At 38.8% G+C, this 22262-nt stretch overlaps 1 protein-coding gene across 4 annotated transcripts in view; it reads left to right on the forward strand.

Moving 5' to 3' along the window:
* LOC133992905 (PTB domain-containing engulfment adapter protein 1) overlaps nt 1-22262 on the forward strand; it is an 83280-nt gene that overhangs the window by 51320 nt on the left and 9698 nt on the right. For 2 of the 4 annotated variants that reach the window (XM_062431700.1, XM_062431697.1), the window contains exons 3-5: nt 6223-6302; nt 17322-17383; nt 21723-21794. In XM_062431700.1, the coding sequence (XP_062287684.1) occupies nt 6275-6302; nt 17322-17383; nt 21723-21794 (162 nt within the window). In that variant the 5' untranslated portion in view covers nt 6223-6274. Of the gene's footprint in view, nt 1-1508; nt 1519-6222; nt 6303-17319; nt 17384-21722; nt 21795-22262 lie in introns of those variants that run through there. The other 2 variants (XM_062431698.1, XM_062431699.1) reach the window with 2 other exon arrangements.

The following is a 22262-nucleotide window of genomic DNA, read 5'->3' on the forward strand; positions in this document are numbered from 1 at the left end:
TGATATAGAGCAGAGCAGAGAAAAACCCTAGAAAAATAAAGTGTGAACAGAGAAAGCCCAAATTCTGAGACCCTCCCAGTTTTAAAATGCTCTCTCATGCAGAAAACAGAGGTCTGTGTGCCAGTAATAACACACCTTCACCAAAGGCCCTGACCAAGCGATATCTCTAACCAGATTCCATTACAAGCACAAGAAATGCCTTCCATTGCATTGAGTGACCTTTGGAAATTGGCTGGTGGAAATGTGTGTGACCTTTTTTGTGTTTTTTGATTAGTTTTTTAGTGATGCTTCTTTTTAAAATGTGGATCATTTCCCAAACACAGCTTCTCCAAATTAGTTTTTCTCTGAGTTACATACACACATTTTTTACAGCAGCTCTTTGAAAACATATTTGGCACCTTTACATTCACAATGTTAATATAGGTCAAAAGTACTGTCATTATATATGGAAGAATATCTCCCCCAAAAGCCCAATATTTAAAATTCACCTTTATACTACTCCCCTAATGTATTCCCTTTTGATCCTTCCTTAATAAAGTCTCACGTTTATTATGATTTTGTTCCTTTGTAACGTCTTATCTCAGTCGACAATATTCACATGCTATTTCAAGAAGTGGTCAGTCTCCCTTCCTTAAGTGGCTGCTCTTTATTGAGACATCCGGAAAGCTGCTGTGAAGGATTTAAAGTCAGACAAATAGAGTCCTGATTAGTCCTCAATTTTCATGAAGTTCTAGATGTGGAAATGATTTGTCCTAACTGCAATCAGAAGAGTAATTGGGCTTCACTTTGGGGTGTATGTCAGTTCCAACAATGTGTTTTCTGTGTGTTTTCTGACCTTTGCTTCTCACTTTGAGGCAGTTCAGGCAGTTCACCGCTATGTGAAAAAAAAGGACAATTAAGTAACAGATTTTAAGGCAGTATAGCAAACTTTGAGCTGCAGGGTTACGCACTTTTGAACCCTAAATGTTTCTGTGGTTTGGTGGAAAAGGAAAGGGTATTATTAAATTGACATAATTTCACAGGGAGCCTTTTAGGGCTTTTTTTTGTTTTTTTTGTTTGGAGAGGTTTTTGTGACTTTTTACTTCATCATGTTTTGGCCATACTGCTGTTCTGATTGATGTCAAGATGTTGACCTAAGGCTGTTGCCAGTGCACATAGTGTGATGATGAATCACATACTGCAGCCAAAGGGTCAGACTGAAACCTCTGGCATGTTGGGTTTTATAGGTCATGTCTGGTATGCCACAGTGCATCTCTATGGAACAGTTCCTGTCGAAAGGGGTCTCTTTTTTGCACATTCAAAAGTAAAAAAGAATCCTTCTGGACAAACTGTGGGCGGAGGAAGTTGGGTTTGAATGTCAAGTATCATGTGTCTAGGCAAACGCTTCTTGTTGAGTTTGCAAACCCCATCATCTCTCTTTACTGCAGTCCTTAGTGTACCACCATCTGGCCCACAGCTGAAAACTATTAAGATCCGTTGGAACTTCCTTTCCACTATTCCACCCTAGTTTGAAGGCAAGTAAGTAGTTTTTATCTCAACTCTGTTGTTGTTTGCATGTTTTTGTCCATAGATCTTTGTGTGTGTGTGTGTGCTGCTCTCTGTAAAGGACAGCGGTGCATTTACTTGATAAAGAATGGGTCAGGGTGCTGCGTTTGATATACAACAGCAAAAGCGCCAGGCTGTGTGAGAGAGCAAGTCTGGCTTTTAGATTAGACACCAAGACACTATGGTTGATTCAACGGAGGAATTCAGAGGCTAAATTCATAAACAGATTGTAGTTGCGATGTCTTATGTGCTGCACTTAGCCAGCAAGATTCCTGAGCCGGGGTGAGAGCAAAGTGAAGAAAACAAAGGATCTTTGTTGATTTTCTTTCCGGCTGTGGCATTATGTTGGGACCACAGTGCATGCTTCTCTCCCATGTTAAAAGCCCGCTGCCTTTTTACTGCATATCGGTCAGATTAGTGAGTGGCTGAGAGGCATTTCAAAATGGAACGTTACATGTTCTTTTGTTTTCTTTTCTTTTTTCATATATAAGCCTTTTTTTAAACACAGTCTTTTTACCAAACTTTTGCATTTCTTTTCATTTTCACTTGTGGATTGTTGTTTGGGCTTGAGAGAGAGAGGACTTGACAGGGTCAAAGTAGGTCGCTTTCCAGAGAGTCTTTCCCAAGCTAAATTCCAACAGTTTGACTCACTGAAGGTGAATTGTTAAACACTGGACATGATTTTTACTGTGCATCTCTCTGCTGTGGTTCTGGGAGGATGATACTATAAGTAAGTGAACTGCTGGCTCATATTTGTTATTATATTTTTACTGGGACTTCACAAAAACAACTCAGCGTACATGCTGTTTATATACTTGAGGGGTTATACACTTAAATGTTATGGGTTTTTGGGGAGTTTTTTTTGTTTTGTTTATTAGACCCCTTGTATTTCCGGATCTTTTTTTTAATGTTAGTACAACAGAATTTCATTGTTTGAGCTGCCCTTCTTGTTTGTGTGCTCATTTTCCTTTTGTTATTAGACACATTCATGTTTGTGCAGTGTTTCTGGAGCAAAAGTGTGTGCTTACATTATCAGTCACATGAATATATAATATTACGTATGGGTTCTGAGTGTAAGGACATTTCATGTAGACACCCAAATGTTTATTAAATGGTATGTCTGGACCTATACACACGCTCCTCTGGTGGGGAATTGAACAGACCTGACCCGGTGCTTCCACTGCAGCTGGTAAACACCGAGGGGAGACTGCGGAAGTTTGCAGCTCAGTGTTAAGTCTGTGTGTATGTGTTTGTGTGTGTGTGTGTGTGTGTGTGTGTATGTGTGTGCCAGGGTCGACAGATCTCCCTAGGGGCTGCCGTTGAATCACCAGACAGGAAGCTATTAAAACAGGCCGAACACTGCAGCTGTCAATCAAATTGAGTGACATCACAGTCAGGTGTCAGATGAAGCAATACGTTACACCGCAGTATGTCACAAACAAACAGAGAAGGTAGTCAGGCTCTCCCTCTGCTACTAGACCTTCACTATGTGGTTGTGAAAATGAAAGCAGTCTTTGCTTTAAGAACTTAAAGCTCTTAATAGTGACTTAAGTGACTTTAGGCAATGTCCTAAACCAATCCACAGGATTGGGATTAGAGCCAATTAGGGCATTTTTAATGATTCTGTATAAAATTAAAGAAGTCAGACTTTCCCACATTTTTCTCAGAGCATGCCAGCTGTCAAAAATGATTTGCTGTGCTTTTCATAAATAAATAAAAAACACCAGGACACAGCTCCAATTGAGTTTATTTTTATTAAATATTTTTCCTTGGTGTTGTTTTAGTTACATTTCTCAGGTGTACTGTACCACACCTACAGTGCTGCTGTTGGCTCAAAAAATACATTTTTGTTCATAATGGAGATGAAGGGAGGCTGCCCAGATCCCCTCCATACTTCCTGCCACAATAGACCCACTCTGACGCCTCTCTCTCCCTAAATTGTATATATAAAAAAACATTATTCTGCCATACAGAATACCAGAAACCATCAAAGAGAAGCTGAATCTCTTAATGCAGAAACACATTTCTAACTAGCTTTGAAGATGAAGGAAAAAGCAGGTTCTCTGAAATGCTAAGGCTAAGCACCAAGGCCACTACTGCCAAGGTCTTCATTTGGCAGTTCAGATATTGCAGAGTAGTTTGGTGCTCACATATGCAGAATTCACACTGTCTGCCTGTAGTGAAATGTAAACAGTAGTTTTGTCCTTGTCCCTTTTGCCCGTTTTCTGCTTTTTACAGCAGCCCTAGACTTGTAAATTAGGAACACTAGTTGTCTTTTTCAGCAGCAAGGATTTTCTGTTTTGGCAGACTTAGGAATGTCCCAGTCCCCACCCTGAAGCTTGTTCCATTTAAATTTTCTCCAGCCCTTTCCAGGGCCTCCATTTCAGTAAAATATCCCCTTACAGTGAGAACCCACATATATTGTGCTGCATTGTTTCTGCAAACCTCACTTCCCTCTGTTATATGCAGTATATTATTATCTTTCTTATTATGTACAGTGCTCAGCTAGTGGCTTTTCATTTTTTCAGTTTAAGGAGACAGTTCCTTATCATTGCTGAGCCTCTTACATGCAAATTTAGAAATAATTGGAGCTATTTTATAGATGCATCTTTGTCAAGGATGGTTTGTTTGCCACTGGTTCCTCCCTGCAATAAAAAAGATATTTGAGTCAATAGCCTGACTCCATAATTTTGTAGTGGCACCTTACTGATATTCAGCCATAGCTAATGACCCTTTAACCTCCCATGTCACATTGCTCACATGGTTTTCAAATATTCAGATATCAGTTTTTACCCAATTTCTCAGCTCCTAGGAGTATTGGTTGATAAAGCCTATTTTCTAAATGACATCATTTATGTCAAGCTCATAATTGGTTTTTGTGCATTATAGATTACAATACACAGAATAAATGTTCCAGGAGTTTGTTTGCAGGGACAGGTAATGAAACAAACACAAATGTATTACTTTTTGGGGCGAGGCAGAATGTGAACTGTGAAGTGCAGTCTGACGCATTTTCATTCTTTTTGGACACTGCGTTGCATTAATTGATGGAGCATCAATCAAGGGTTGTGCTCTATCTGTATTTGACATTTCTATATCTGCAACTAAACCCCACCAGCATACTAGAATTACATTTCTCAATTTTGCAAATAATTAAGTTTAAAGGACCAGTGTGTACGATTTAGAGGGCTGAAATGGAATACAACATTTCATTAGTGTATAATCACCTGAAAAAGAGAATCATTGTGTTTTTGTTACCTTAGAATGAGCCGTTTATATCTACATAGGGAGCGGGTCCTCTTCTAATGAGCCCGCCAGGTTTTTACAGTAGCCCCAAACGGACAAACCAAGCATTGTCCTACATGCTTAGAAGGAGGGTAAGGTGAGGGGTATTCAGATGGTTGCCATCTACAACATCACTGCTAGAAGCCACTAAATCTTACACAATGGTCCTTTAAAACTTAATAACACTAACTAAAGGTTGGTGCAGTGGATCATGTGAAACTTAAGATTTTAAAGACAAAATATGTAAATTATAAATATTACTCACACTTTTATACTTAATACTCTTCTTTGTGACTGCCTTCATCCCTCCATTGGCTTTAGTAGAATGTCCAATAATATGCTGGTAGTTTGAGTCCTGGATAGGAACAGGATTTGTTTTTCCATTCACTAAAAACCTTTAATAGCTCAGGCTTCCCTTGATACATGTGAAATGCCAGAGTTAGAAAATATTTAATTAATGTCTGCTTGGGCAGAAGCTGATTTGTTTGCAAAAGCAAGGATTGAAAGTTGTTATGCAGCAGGCTTTGCATATTCTCCCACAGTAAAAGAGTTAAGAATATTGATTGTGGAGCAGGCTGACAGCTACCTAGTCCTGCACACTTTGTCCTTGCAGTCCTCTAGATTGCTGAGCTATCTTGGGGAATTGATGCAAAGGCCTGAAAGCAGTCAAAGCGAAGTGTCACCTTTTAGAGACGCTGTGGAGGTGGACGTTTTACATTTGCAGAATAAATTACTATTTTGTAATGTGGCACAATGCCTGTGTGTTTCACCGGTGGATGTGTGAGGGCATATACAAGAAACACTGCTACAGTAAGTTTCAATGAAAACAGAAAAAAAAAAGAAGTCTTTGACCACAACCCACAATTATCTCTTATTTAATGCAGACTGTGGTGCAATTATACTAATGTTGTTTTATGTTAGATAATTATATTACACACAAAGTTCAATGCTGGCATCTCCTATGATGACTCAACTGTATTCATCAGGTTTTAGTTTCAAAGTCTTGTAAATGTTTGTGTCTAGTGTTTTGGCATACAACTAAAGTAGTGCTCGGATAAAAAACACTTCCCCTTGTTCTTTTGGAAAGATAAGAACACAGTACAGCATGGACTGCAGTACAGTGAGGTACTTTATTATGGACATCACAAGGTTAGAAATAAAGGTTGATGATAATGCAGATGATGAGGTCCAATAGTAAACAAATGTAACACAGAAGGACGGGGCATTTTAATTGCAATATGTTCTGACAGCTAAACATTGCCTCATTCTCAGAGGGAGGAAAAAACAACAACAAAAAAACTTCAGCCTGTTTGTTTTTTCGTCTCTCTACTTTTTAATGAAGGCTTGAGGTCAAAGCCATTTTTAACTGACTTCTCCCTGCTGCTTTTCCAGGTGGAATATTGGCAGATACACAGGAGAGACCTGGAGACACACATTTTCCACTATGAACCGCGCCTTCAACAGGAAAAAAGGTGAGCAAAAATAGCTAATGCTGATTTAGCTTAAACTACACGGAGTGAGTGAGGGACTTGTTTCTATCATGACACTAACTGACTATTGCTACTCTGCTAATGTAAGTGTGGTGCCACCTGAATACCTGTGAAACACATTTTAAATGTTCTCAGACTTGTGAAAAATGTAAAGAATTTCTCAACAAGCCAAGGCAAAGAGATAACAGAAGCTGAAGAGGCTTTTTTTTTTTTATTAAGATGGAGAACTCACTGTTACTGTTTTTGTTTTTATGTTCACAAAGATTTACAGTGTTTATTATTTGTTCTGTCTGTATTTCTTATGCCAGAAACTCATTGTGTAAATCTTGTACAAAAACTGTACGGTGGATCCTTCACATCTGAATTGGAGGATTGGAACAATCTTCTCAGTTTCAGTTGCAAATCATAATTTTGGCAGGACTATAAAGTCTGCACACTAAAAGCTCCTTGTGAAAAACAAAAAAAACAAATCTGAGTTATGTGTATGATTCATGTTTTTAGGTGTAATGTGCAACTTCAAAGGCTGTTTGACTAACATTAGCTGCAATAAAGCAGCCAAAGCATAAAATTATTCATAAAGCTAGAGTACAACAAACATTAAAACTACATGTGCAACAAGCATAACAGCATACTCATCCTGCATCTGCTTTAAGTGCTAGACAGTGGAGGGAATTGTGCAACAGTACAGAGTCTTACACCGAGAACACACCGAAGCGCGGCGGCGGTGCGTCGAAGTGCGGCCGCCGCAAGTTTACATAGAGAATGCATTGCAAGTTGCAGCAGGCCGCTTTTTCGCCACTCTTCTGTATGTTCCCGGTGTTAAGGTGACCCTCCCCAAATGCAGAGGAGGGGATGTTTGGGACTGCAGTATACAAAACAGCTTGACGTGTTTACCACCATCTGTCCCTCTCTTCTGGTGTGAATCAGCAGACCTGGAGAAGCCTTGGACAGTGTTGAGGGAAGTGTCCGGGCCCAGGTGGTGCGCTGGGCTTTAATGATATTTGGGTGTTATAATTCACTTTTTCCCATTAGGTCTTCTATTTTAGGAGCTAAGGATGGTAATCAGAGAGGGCAAATACTCCCTCATCACTTCATATTAGACTCCCCTTAGATTGCGTAATATGGAAATGCAGCTCCATCCCTTTCATTTTAAGTGGTACATAGTTTCTGTGCACATCAGCAGATACGTGGGCTGTAGTTTTGCGCACGCCTGTGCATTTATTGTGATGGTATGTCGGAAAAAGTAAATTATAGTGGAAAAATACACAATCTGGAGGTTAGCTTTGCTAGCTGGCAGATAATGAGGGCTCCTGCAAAATGGAAAGACTTTAAAATAGATAGTAAACTGTTCTCTCAACACATACTTCCAGACAGGCTAGCATGCACTGTCCATTTCTTTGTGAGGCACTGAAGAGACTGTATCCAGTCTCCCATCAGCCATTAGATGTGAATTAATGCATTTTCACCTCCATCATGCTATGTGACATCTACACACCAGCAAATGCCTCATTCTCCAACTTCTTTCTAGATTTAATTTCTGCAACACTTGTTACAGGCTTTCTGTGCACATGGTGCCAAAGGTCCACAGCAGATAAGTAAAATAAAAGGTTTTCCTCTCATGAAGATCAAACGTTTCCATTTAAGAGCATGAACCATGATATTAAAAATATCTGGAGCTATTCATGTGTATGAACAGTGCATTTTTCTACTTCCATGTGTGCTCTCTGGACCTCTGTAACTATTCCAAGTTTCTTGTTGCAAAAGAAAGTTGATGAATAACTTTAAAGTTGATCTCTGAAGATTTCATACAGATATTTGAATGGAGGCATTTCTACAAGGATTAAAATGATGTTTGAAACAGCGGGTATCTTGAACTGTTTTTAATGGAAATTTGAAGATGAGGAAGATAAGAGGATGAATAGTGCAATCGCTCCTCTGGGGGGAATTTAAACCATAACAAGAACAGGTTCAGACTAGCCTGGTAGAATTGAGATTGTCTCATTATGCAATGATTTGATTCCTTTGAAAATGTGCTTTTATCAGTTCCTCATCATATTTGTCTACAATTGTGGATGAAACATTTGCATCAGTTTGAAATATCATCTGATATGCGACATTTCATTTGCAGCTGACAACTTCACACGTAGACTGAACAAAGATTTCCTTGCCTATGAGTTCACATCAGGGTGAATTATTCAGTTTCTGACGAACTCGTAATATGTCTAAAGAACATAATTGCCTTGTGTTGTTGATGCTGTTAACATGACTTGCTTTCACATTGTCATTTTTAAGTGTTTAAAAATATATTTATTTCATTCACCAGACAACAAAATAATAATACATGAAATTCACAGCTTTTCTGTCATTTAAGATACACCTTTTCTTTAACAACTTAAAAAACCTGTCTAAATAGGCCACACGCAATCCAGCAGGTATATAAATGCTCAACAGATTTTGATTTATTTATTAATTTCTGCACCTGTCCTGACTGCCTCTGCTGCTGCTGGCTGAGAAAGTGAAGGTTGGCACAGACATCAGATCCAGTCCACTGATTTATCTCCAGCTTTATCTCAGCGTCTGGCTGTGTTTTGTGGACATGATCACGTCTAGCAGGTAATGCCAAGGGGGATCTTGATCATTTTTATGTCCTATGTTTATTGCCCTGTTCTCCCAGACCTGACATGCACTGAATAGCTGAAATCTAGGCATTTTATGCAAACCTTTTGGAGAGTCACACAGCAGCTGTTTATAAGACATGGTTGTGTACCATCAAGGTAGCCTATGATGAGCTTGTGTGTGCAGTTTAGTCTTTAAAGTCTCTGACAGTTGATTTGATACACCTACATTGGCAGCAGTGTCATGCGGTCAATCTTTCGTAGATCACAGTTTCACAACACAAATGTACGTTTGAGTATCTCGACAAATAATCATCTGATCGACCACAAACCTAGCAGAAGTATTTCTTAGGACCCAAATAAGTCCAGAGTCAAGTATGAAGTTGTTTGAATGAGCGATTCTCCAGAAATATATAAAAAATACCCGATAAACAACATTGCTCCTGCTTCTTCTTCTGCCCATGGAGTCACATCATTACATCTGTAGTGTTAATGTCTTGGAAAAAGTTTAAGATGCTTATCAGACAGCGGGGGCAGATTGATATAAACAGCATCACATCACAGTGGACTTCACACTTGGCGGGTGTACTGCTGAGGACCCAAGCAAGTTTTTTGGGCATGCGACACATTTAGTAAACTTTGAATAAACAAGCAAACAGTGTGTGTGTCTGGGTGGGGCTTCTGGGCTGTAACTGGCGTCTTGGTGTAGAGACATGAGGCCTGAGAGAGAAGAACGAGCACACACAGGAAGAAAATAAACACATGTGGAGGCAGTAACGCTAGCAAATAGGAGTACAGCCACGTTCGATTGGCAGCAGAATCAACCAATAGAAAGCTTTAAACTGGTCCTATAGTTTAGTTTCACTTGGTGAAGTTTCTTTCTGGATTAAAAACATTTTATTTATGAAATGATACATATATGTTAAGCTCTCTAGAATTAATAAGCATTGCACTAGTCTGTTTATAATCAGCCCCCCCCCGCCCTACCCTATTAGTGATTATCAAACACTATAATTGAATGACATTTATTAACACTATATTGCATTAAACAGCAATATTGAACAAGAACATGTGTTTCTTTTACTTCTAAATGATCGTCCTTTACATTCAAGCCTTTGCCAAATGAGTTCAAACAATGCTGATCACCCCCAAGTAAATCTCTCTGTGGTTTCACAGTATTTCCGTTTTAGCCCTCCAGTAACTTGAGGGATAAAAATATTTAATCATCCAGCTCTCCTAGACCTTCCAAATATTATCGGACTGAATAGATCAAATTCTGATAAAGGAAATGAGTCATTTTGCGTGGGTTGTGAGGTTCCAAACAACTTATCCACCATTTTACAGCCGCAGCAGTAGCAATGAGACCCCACCCACGCATGAATTCACAGAATTAGTTATATCAAGATAACCAAAAACATGTAGTTACTCTTTTTTACTGTCAACATTTAGCTATTGTAAAAACAAATAAAACATACAGAAAAAGTTAGTTTTTCTTATAAAATATATATTTACTAAAACGCTTTCTTTGAATAATAGACTTTCACAATTTATAGAACCACCCAATGTCAAATAATTGAATGGCCACAGCGCTTCTGCACCTACATAACTAATGCCGTCTAATACAGCAGCCCTGAAAGGAGTGACTGAAGGTTATAATGAACAGTTTTTGTTGAAGTAGAGAGATGTTGATTCAACTTTATGGTCACTTTAGAGGCTGGAGTCTGTTCAATGTTAATGTGTTGAGATGTGTTTCTATTATTTAGTCTAATGTGGAACCTGGACTGAATTTCATTGCAGGTCATTACGATGTGCTGCATCACATCTGATTTGATGGATTAATGTCATAAATCTATTGCAATACTGTCATACCAACAGATGCCTAACGTTAGTCATGTTAGTGCAGAAGAAGTATAGAAGTATAATTGTCCAACATACTGGTGATTACACAGTAGACGAGGACAGAGCAGCGTTTGGCCTAGATTTTCTTGCAGCACTGGGAACTGGAGCTTCTTAGGTATTTTGACAACACAGGCTTCCTCAAGTTTACATATAATTATGCATACAGTCATAGTAAAACTATCCTAATTGTGTGTCTCAACTGCTGAAACAAAACAGCAGAAAGATTAGTCAGTTTCCTTTTTCTTACTCATTTATCTAGTACAGCGAGAAACTTGAGAACCGTTGTCAGCCGCCATATGTGGCTGATGACACTAAACCAGCTAAGTTACCATAAGGTCACAGACACGCATTATGTACCTATTCATCTGAATTGTGATAATCACATAATTGTTAGGATGTTTTTTTTATTTTTTTATTATTGAGGTAAGATGTCCACTATCCATCTTTATGATTAAATCAACAAAATGCAGCCGTACAGAAAATTAGATGCAGAGGGTACATGAGCTTTTTAATTTCCTCGGGGCCAAGTTAGATGAATTGTCAGACGTTATAAATAACTAAGTGTAGTTCAATTCAGAAATGTACCCTGCATGTATTACATGAGCTATCATGAGTAGTTTTTTTATATGATTGTAGCACAAGTAAGTTAATAGTGCTTTTTCTTTTTTCTTTTTCTGTGTTGATGTGTGTGGTTGCCTTTTACTGAACGGGACACACACATATAAAAGGAGAGTCTGTGTCATTGACTGAATATCTGCTCTGACCATGTTGGTTTATTTAAGCATATGACCATGCTTATGGATCATGAGCATTTCCTTTTCTGGCTCTGTGTAATCCGTATTAGCCCTGAATGGGCATTGGATTTCTTCGTACCAGCAGTGTTTGCTGCATTTGTTCTTCTCTTTATATTGAGTGAACCCTTCAAAGGGCTTTGCAGTGTAATTAAAAAGTGGCGTTACATGAAATCAGGGGTTTAACACAAAAGAAAGAAATCTGGTATAATACAGTTTAGTCCACTACCGTAGCGCTGCAATAAGAATTACAATATATCATGAAGCTTGTGATGTTCAGTCTTCACTGTCAGAGAGGTGATGGTTCAATTTGTAAGGATGTGGATTGCAGTGTTGTTGCATTGAATTGCATTAAGCTGCAGAGAGGTTGTGATATTTGTGTCGATTGCCTCATTTGACCTGTACACAGTGGAGACAAAACTATAGTGAGACAAACTATCACTGTTTCTATGTCATTGCAACATTTTATATCCTCTTTTAGTATCAATCCCAGCCTTCATAATGTGTCTGTTTTGTGTTTTTTTTGTGCCCAAACAATGGTACGCTATTAATAGTGAAATGCTGTATCTCAAAGTGGCCGCCTCTTCTGCTGGGTCTCAGTGGAAGTGTAGTAAAGGTCCTTTCTAGTTGGAGCCCATTTGAAGTTGTCTTCTGCTTGATGGAGAACTGTGCATACCCAGCAAATGCATTGTGTGTCATTGATTGAGCACTGCAGTGAATTAGGCTATTGCCTTCTCACGTCGTGTGGCCCTATAGAAAGAAAAAAAAAAAGTGCTCTAACAGTGCAGCACTCAAGCTCTGAAAGGTAAGAGCTAAGTGTGGAGAATCTTAAAGAGGAGTGACCACAACACTTAGCTATAATAGCAGCTCTTTGTAAAAACATTTCCCTTTATTTAACTCCTATTGTTATTATTGTTGGTAGTGGTGAAGTAGAACTGGTTGTATTCCACTTGTCATTACATGTACACGGTAGGTGGAAAACTGCAAAGTGTCACAGTAAAAGCAACCAGATGAACAAATGGACAAACAAGTGTGGATTCAATTTAGTAAATTTGCAGGATGTTAAACACATTTCCTTTTGGAGATTAGTTGCAAAAGCACTGCTACCTATTCTCCTGGACTCTATCTTTTGAAAGCATATGTTGGCCAATTTAAGGCAAATCTTTTGTACAGATTATATAGGTTTTGTTTTTACCTGTGGAATTTTCTGCTTGAAACTAACTTGGAGTCTTGTTGCAGTTGAAGTAATACTATATAATAGTTCTTTAAGTGGAGGACTACTCCTTATCTCTGCATTCCTGTCTCATTGACATGAAAGGCTGAGAGCACCTTTTATCCCCCTGAATTCCTGAATTCACAGTAGAGTACGAGATAAAGAAGTGGGAGATAAAGCAAAATACAGCTGTTAGTGCGGAGATAAGAAGAGATCATGAGTGATAAAGGTCTAATAGATCAAACGCTCTCATCCTCCACAAATTGCCATGTGTGTTGGGTTTTTCTTTGCAAGGTGTCAATCCCTTCTGCTCCAGTACACCACAATTAAAATTACTATTAAGCCCGCAATGCAATTTTTTTCTATATAAAATGAATTATTGATTGCTAAAGGAATATCGTTGAAACATTGCTAGAGTCATAACTTAGTGAAATTTGATGCGTGAACTAATTAACACAACATTTAAATACAAGTTTTTGGAACATCTGTGCGGCTATACTCTCAAAAGGTTTATGTAGATAAGATTTATCACTACTCCAGCCTTTCCTATCTGTGTGCTTTATTTAATTAGAGCAGGTATCAATGGGCAGTATTTTTCGGCACCAGTGAACAGAATTATAATAGAATATGTAGATTTTAAAGCTTTGGAATGAGGCAAATGCTTTTTCCTAAAAAAATATTTGCCTTAACACATATACTGTTTATTAAAGCCTTTTGAAATTGTTACTTGATTTCAGGGTGGATGACAGATTAAGTGTCAGAAAAATAACTGCATAAAGAATTCTAGTTTATTTTACTTGAAACTTGAAGAAATTTGTGCAACATACTTTTGTATTGTATTATTATGAAAAGATGTCAGGGGTTATACAAACATCTTCACATTATAATAATATTATATAATACCTTATATACATGATCTAACAATGGGTCTTATATTATATGGTCACTGCCCACAGCGACCTTCATTCCTTTCAGTTTCAAAGGGCTGGAAAATTCAAAGATAACTGTTCTCAGAAAATACCCACCCTGTAGATGTGACAGCAGAAACACGACGACAGCTATTGCTACTAACTGCACTTGCTGGAGTGTAACATGCATGAAGGACTGGTGACATTTATGCTCTCACACTTCCTGACTGCTTCTGCAGGAAACCAGAGGGCACTGAGAAGCAATGCACTCCCCATCCCTGGAGACCCGTATGAAGCATACTACAGTTTGACAGAGAGGCATTGACACTTTTCATTCTGTCACCCCTTGAATTTTCTCCTCATCTTCATCCAGCACTTGACAACTCAACCACATAGAGTGACCTTCAGACGCCAGCTCATCCTCACGCGTCAGCAGTTAATCATCGCTTTGGGGCGACCCAGACATCACTTGCAACTTTTGCCACTTGTGTTGTGCTCACGTATTCGCTATTTAATGCTGCAAAAAGGAAAGAAAGAAGTATGCCTCCCCTCACTTTAATCAGAACAATGTGTGCTGACGCCTGGAAAAAAAGAAAAAAAAATACTGGCCTACCTGCCGCTGTGTCAGCCTTCACCATTCTTCCCCCCTTTTTCTTTCCTTTCTCTTACTTGAAATTTACAGTTTCTCTGCCTTCTTAGTGGTACAGGGAAGGAGGAGCTACATCATCCCTCTATCAACTTTCATTCAAGAGTCCCACTAGGAATTTGATTGCACTTTGGAGGAGACAGCAAGGTGCAAGCTGGGGTAATCTCATTGCACAGCTGTTAAGTAAACTTATAAGGTCGAGGAAAGTCGAGGAAAAGGCTCACTTTTACCAAAGTTACAAAGACTACAGTTGTTGTATTTTACTGTTTCATTATAGGTTTGTTTATTTCCTGCCATCAAAATGAACTGCCATAAGTGAAAAGTTTGCCCATTGGTTCCCTTTTTAAATAATGTGTAACCCTGTCTCACATTAAAGTGTTTAAGAGTTACGTTGATCCATAGCGCAAAAGGTATTAGTTTCACAACTGTGGCTCTAAGATTTTGAGATGCCTCCTTTTTTGTGGCCTATTCTTTTCTATTGGCCTGCGTTCATGTCACATGACTGTCTCAGTGGAAAATACAATATGTTAAGATAGTTTGGGCAGTAAAATGTGTTTTGATAACATTTCCTAGGGAGAAATGTACATTTTTTCTTTTATAATCTCAACAATATGACAGGTTAATATTAAGGCCATCTGTTTTTATTATTTCACCTTTGATTCTAAGAAATCAATGTTTTTATGTTCGTTTTTGATAGCCGAGGTGGCTACTTACCCATGAACCTCATCCACCATTACTATGGAGACAAAGTCAGTATGCTTTGTGTTACATTAGAAAAAACCTTTATTTACTACTCTATCTACTATTTACTATGTACTTTTACTTACTGATTTTAATTCAAGCCTAACCGCTTCTGTGTGCAGCCGGTGGCTGTACTGTAGAGTTATTCATGTTTTTATGTTGATAAATATGGAGAATATCATCAAAATCCTTGGTGAGGGAAATAGGCTATTTCCTCCAGTCTGCCTACCAGACTGATGCGGTCTGTCAGAAATCCATGAAAGAAAAATAATGTTGTTATCCTGGTGCGTCATAAAATCTGTGCTTTTTACTGAAAGAACCTCATCAAACAGTTACATAAAATAACACAAATAACAGTTCAGATGGCAAAACAACACAAAGGTACAAACAATATGAAAGCTATGTGTTTTCAGTGATAGCTATCTCCTTAGCAACCGCCATAGCAACGATAGAAAATGTTGAATTCCAACAATTTTCTAGTGAGACCGGATACAATCTTCATCGTAACATTTCTCACTAGAAATATTAGCAAAAGAAATGTTAAGGAATGTCAGCCATTTAGTTTGTTTTCAGGAATTTGACGGTCACATGACATGGACACAGGCCAATGGAAACAAATATGCCAAGAAAACATTGGCATCCCACACTTTTAAAGCCGTTGTTGTGAAACCAACATGTTGTGGCTGTTGACCAACGTAGCTATTATACATATTCTGACGTGAAACTGGGTCACAATATGTTAGATTAGCAATCATTACTAAGCATATGTGAAGCACCAAATGAACACTTATTAGAACAGACCTTTGAATTAATCAAGCTACTTAGTCAACAACATCATGTACACAAAATAATTAGCATACTTATGCCGAGGGCGCGGTAAAGTTGATCCACATCGTTTTCACCTTGAGAAGCCTTGATTAACACAATCAACGTACAGGAGCAGAGTGCACCGAGGTCACAGTCATGCATCTTTTGTCACAAGATTCATTAACAGGGTGATAAGCCCCGTATGAATGGGAGATGAAGAAAGAGAGAGAAAAGGATCCTTAATCAGTGTATAATTAAAGAGAATGCGGGAGACGGTATAATGGGATGCTTTGGGTCGTGCTATCAGTGACCCATAATGATCTCTGATCCACTGCTCATTTTGTGTTAGGGTAATCTTCAAAGGCGGTCGTCATGGTCATTTTTAAACAATTCATTAAATGTGTGTACCGAGTGATAATATTTCAAAAAGCATACTCATAAAACACAAACTGCTTGTAGCTCATTGGTAATTGTAATTACCCAGTAAAATATGATATTGCAGCAGCTGATTAACAGTTGAATCCCTGCAGAAGTAGTTGCTCGGTGACCTCCGGCTCCCAATATAAAGCACATTGCTACATAGATGTCCTCAATGTATGCAAGGTATGTTCATAATGAAGGGAAAGAGAGCCTTCCTTTTAATGTGTAAATCTCACTATCTTGTCTTCATACATTGTGAAGTGGAGTCTCGGTAACAAGCACACATTTTAGTCGAGCTGAAACATTTTCAACTCTGCAACTATGCATCTTCACATTAATCAGTGCAATCCTAGAGCACATTCATGTTTGTTCACATCCACTTGCACCTTTCATTTTATGTCAAATGCAATCCCTCCACCTTTAAAACATTGCTGTGGGTTCAGTTGGATAACCTTGTAAAGAGGTCCATGGGTTTGGTCAGCTGTTTGGCAGAAGAAATCAGGGGTTGGAGAGTGTAAAGAGCATTTGTCCCTGTCTAATTACTGTACCACTGCTGAGATGCCGCACACTGGCAGGGCCTTTAACCCCCAGCTGCTCCAGCTGTAACCAGCAAATCAGACTGTGATTGTTCTGAGTGACTTCCAGGTGTAGATGTGTGCGACTGTGTGAGAGTGAAGGAGGGTGAAAAAGAAACATTGCACTCATTGAACCTCTCCTGGTTATATAAAGATGTGAAAAATGAAATACAGATGAATAAGTCAGTTCTTCAGTTCTTTTCTTTTTCTGTGATGTCGAGGTTTTGTGTTTGCACTTTGTTATGTAATATTCAGTCCTCACATGTTCAATGTTGTGGTATTTATTTACCCACTTATGTAGTTAATTGTACTTTTGCCATATACCATATTGAATGAGACCATTGATTGTAACTACTTCAATGACTTTGTTGTTTGTTTGATTTCAGATAAATCCTGGATGCATACCCCGGAGGCACTGGCCAAGCATTACATACCCTACAATGCCAAGGTATGTTTCACCATCTGCCGAGCACTGAAAGAGCCGTGTGACTGTTAAAGAGTCAAAAAAAAAAAAAAAAAAAAAATATATATATATATATATATATATATATATATATATATATATTTTGCTGTTAGAAGATGGTGCGAAGAAGCTTTTATAGTCAAACAAACAGATTTCACACAGAAACAAAACCAAAAAAAAACTCCTGTTGTGGCTTCGACTTCTCTGTTTGTCCTGTCACACCGACACTGCTCAGTCAGAAGAGGCATTTCTCTTGAGACAGCCATGTCTTTCATTAAAGGCAGTAGCAGCTCTGTCTGTGGCAATGGACGACAAATGAGCTTTGCTGTCTCTGTGTTTGCTGTCATCAGGTGCTGACATTTTCATGGAGCAACCAGCAAAGCCCTAGCACCCTTTACCCTATTTAAATTACAGGTTGCCCCATTTAACATTGACATATTTGACAATAATAATTTAGATTTCTGATGGTGGTATATTTTATTTACTTTTCTTATTTATCTTCTAGTGCTGCTGTTTTCCTCAGTACTGTGTGAGGGGAAACTCCTCCTCGTCAAATTTTAATTTTAAAGGGATCTCTGGGTTTATTTTTTAAGGAATGTGTTCGTGAGTGGGTGTTTTTGTAAAGTGACTCATGCGCCTGTCAAAATCAGCCAAAACTATCGGTCCTGACACAAGCATAACTCGGTACATTTGGTCTTGACTGGAAACATGGCTAGTTACAAAACACTTCTTCAGGAGTCTTTTTCAAAACATTCAACAAACACATCTTGAAGGAGGGCTGTCTCACTTTGGGGAGCGGCTCCCTGTCAAAGTGGTTTTCTGCTTCACTTTGACAAAGAGTTTGTCTCCTATGAGGCACAGAAACTGTCAGCCCACATCCCAGTGTTTCGGAAATGTTACGCTGGAAACAAGATGGAACTCAAAACTACCCCCCCCCCCCCAAACTGCTGAAGCTCCCTCACTGTGTGCAGCAAAGACACAGAGGGGATTGCCAGAAGACATATCTCTAAAATCAAAGCATATTTTAAGTTCCCATGGTATCTGCATATTGTCAGTTTCCAGTGATGAGTTGACTGTTTGGTTAAATTTGCCTCGATTTGAATGCAGCACAGATAACTGAGGGAATAAGATAGCCTAAGTGCTGAGACTTTGTTTGGCCTATTCTCCTCCTAAAGCACTGAATATGAGCTCAATTAGCAATTTTCTTATAAAATCTTCTAGTTAGTTAATTCAGTGTAGAGACTTTCTCTCTCTCTCTTTCTTTCCTGGTAATTTGGAGTTATTAGCATCATTTTAGTGAGTTTACTTTCGACAGTTGAAAATGTATACATGATGGTTATTTTTGGAGCCTGAATGTTTTAACTTAGTCTGTTTTTACACCAGCAAAAAGTATTAAGAAATAAATCATTCAAATTTCTGTCACCACAATGTTATTAGTGGCAGCAGTAAAAAGGGCTTTGAAACAACATTTAGACCGTAGTGGTGGGGAATGAAACAGTAATACGTTTAGAGTTGCAGTTAACGATTAATCATGTCTTTCATTTGCTGATGAGTGTTTTGATTATTATTAGTGATTATTATCATTTCCCAGAACCCAAGATGATGCGATGGCATTGCTTGATTTGTTTAAAATCTAAAGATTCTTGCTCAAACAATGGCTGAAATTATTCATCAGTTATCAAAATAGTTTATTTTATTTTCTGTTGATTAGTCTACTTATTTTTTTCAGCCTTAAATGCTTCATTTTACAGACCTTTATAATGACCTAGAATGTGTCCTGGAAGGAACTCTGTAATTTGGTAGTAATTATTGGAAAAAATAGAGAACAAGCTGTGAGACTATAAGAGTCTATAAGCTGATTTCCAGAGAAATATCCTTCAACAAACTCCTCCACTTTGATTAAAACTAATAGAAAATTAAATTGGAGAGCTAACTGAATAAAGCAAATATGAAACATTTTTCACGAGTTCTTGGAGAGAGGGGAGTTTTAGGGAGACTTCTACATGAACTCGGTATTTCTAAAATCCTGCCACTGGCCCTGTTAGAGTAGTTTCACAAAGATGTGTCTGCTGTTGTGTTATAGTGATGCTCAGTCCTACAGTGTTCAGTCCACAACAAAGAAAGATAGATTTGTATTTGTTCATGTTTACTGTGTGCCAGGCTTCCAGTGTCATCAGCAAATCACAACAGCAGCCATGATTTGTCAGAACAGGTGCCATGCTCTTCTTTTGAGCCAACTTTTGATGAACATCATAGAAGCCATTTGTTGTGAAGTGTCTTCTGTAGCCAATCTGTTTCAATGCTCTGACATTTTGGTGTTCGGAGATGCCCTTCTGCATTTGACTCTTGAATCAAGCTGCTTTTGGTATTTTGGGACTCATTCAAACAGGTTTTTTTTTTTTTTTGCTAACCCCTAATCAACAAGTGTTATTAACCTCTGGAATACAGCTGGCAAGATTTCTATACCACAGTTGGTGAGCCTGACATCAACAATCAGAGCACACTGACAAACTGCATAAGTTGCCCTTTACACTCTTCCTCTCCTGCTAAATTTGTTTTGACGAAAAAGCCTGAAAAGCCTTCAATCAGGAGGAGTAGGCTGCACAAAGAATGCACTTCTCAGTTCTTGTATTGTGTCATATCAATGAACTTTACAGACCTATCACAAGGCTGAAACCTGTGTGTGTGTGTGTGTGTGTGTGTGTGTGTGTGTGTGTGTGTGTGTGTGTGTGTGTGTAGGTGTGTGTAGGTGTGTGTAGGTGTGTGTAGGTGTGTGTGTGTGTGTGTTCTCTGTGTGCATATGTAGTTTGATTTGTGTATTGAGAGTGCACAGTCCCTTTCAGCTAAAGCGAGAATCCTCACCGTGGGGAATTAGCAGGGATGGGTTTTGTGTTTCAGTTGCATGCACCGGTTGATGGATGAGCCTCCGAGCTTGGTTCGTCTTGTGAAACCTCCTCGGTCGAAGCCCAGAATGCACTGGTCAGGAACAAGTGCTTCTCCATTCTATTCTGGGTATCCGTCAGCAGTGCTCTCAGACATGTCTTTAAGAGTGTAGAGTACATTTGTCATAGCGGTGTACTGTGCTGACATTTTTTTGTACGAAGCCTCAATCTGTTTTCTGGCCCTATTGATAAGTGCCATTCTGATGGTGGTGCTTCTTCTGTCTCGCGGCTTTCAGAGATGTAAAAAGTTAATAACTCTACATAGACGAAGAATTCCATTGTATACTATTGACTACATGACAGGTGTAATTATGTACATATTTTGAGAGCTTTCTTTCTTCTGTATATATCTTTGTATTACTGAAAGACATCAGCAAAGTGATCACAGTCAATAACCCAAAATTACTGTCAGAATAATAACTAACTACTGAGTTCATTAGTGTGGGTGACACAAGACAAACAGCTTATTTTATAGAGCCAAGAGACACTTCTTGGCTAAAGCATCACTATGTTTTAAATACAGGGATAATAGTTTGCAAGCTAAGCTGCAAACTGTGCTACACACAGATTTGTTGTACACAATCCGTGTCTGTCTGAGCCGTTTGCTGCGTTCCAGTGGGAGACATTGTTATTTTGTTTTTCTCAACCTTTAAGGGGCTGACACCAGTGTTTATGAAGTCTGATATTCGAACAGGCTACTCACATTAAGCTCAGGAGGCACTGGAGCAGTGTGTGTGACTGGAACAATTACTGCTGCTCCTGCCAGATGGAAAGCACCATGTTGCTGCACAAAGGTTAATGGCTCCATCTGTTGGAGGATGACAGAAGTGCTGCTCCCGTATGTGTGTGTTGGTCTGCGTGTGTGTGTCTGCCTGTGTGTGTGTGTGTGTGTGTGTGTGTGTGTGTGTGTGTGTGTGTGTGTGTGTGTGTGTGTGTGTGTGTGTGTGTGTGTGTGTGTGTGTGTGTGTGTTGTGCATTTGCATTTATCCCATGGATAAGGCATATGCTTTGGTACATTAGTGAGGGAAATTGTGTTCAAGTCTCTGAAGGATGTGAGCCGGAATAATTTGATACAAACACTATTGACATTCATTTGAACTTAAAATGACAAATATTAGATGACAATGGCTCAGGTATCAGCGATATGCAAGCCAATGCAAAGTGTTGAATCTGTATCCATATTTAAGATTTAATGTGATAGAAAAATCTGCTCTCCTACATTTCACCACCAAGGAGTATTTCACAGCTTATTTCTATTCCACTGCTTTATGTCTTTTATGTCTTTTCTAATGCAATTTAATGCACCAAACTCTGTCTTATATACAGTACAGCATGTATTATGTGTTGCAGCATAGATTTATGTGTTTTTGTTCTCTTTCCAGTTCCTTGGAAACACTGAAGTCGAAGCCCCGAAAGGCACAGAAGTTGTAAAGGATGCAGTCAGAAAGCTAAAGGTAAAAGCCAGTCTCCAGACTAAGTTGCAGCCTAAAGGGTAGAGTGTGTGTTCCTAAGTGACCAGATTAGACAGGAGACTCAGAGCAGGTAGGGTGGGAGTGAGTGAGAAATGCACCCCTACCTCATCAGCGACTGGCAAGGTGCCTTTGGAGTTTTTTTAGCTCCCAAGTGCCTTTAACTGCTGGATCAGCACAGCAGTTTGTTCAGTCAACCTTCTCTGAGCTCATGTACAATTTAATTAGAAAAATGAAATTCATCTGCCGTGAAACCTGTTATTTAGGATCATGTGCTTGAATCCTTCAACTATAACATATATTTGTTAAATGGCAACATATGTGTTTTACTTCACATGTTTTCTGACAGAAATAAGTGACACTTAAAAAAAACAAAACAACTCAGCACTTCATCCTCCTCATCACAGGTGCTTCATCTGAGTAACATAATCTAATTAGATGCTGCAGCCTACA

Source organism: Scomber scombrus, chromosome 13 (assembly GCF_963691925.1).
Source record: "Scomber scombrus chromosome 13, fScoSco1.1, whole genome shotgun sequence".
Classification (NCBI taxonomy): Eukaryota; Metazoa; Chordata; class Actinopteri; order Scombriformes; family Scombridae; genus Scomber; species Scomber scombrus.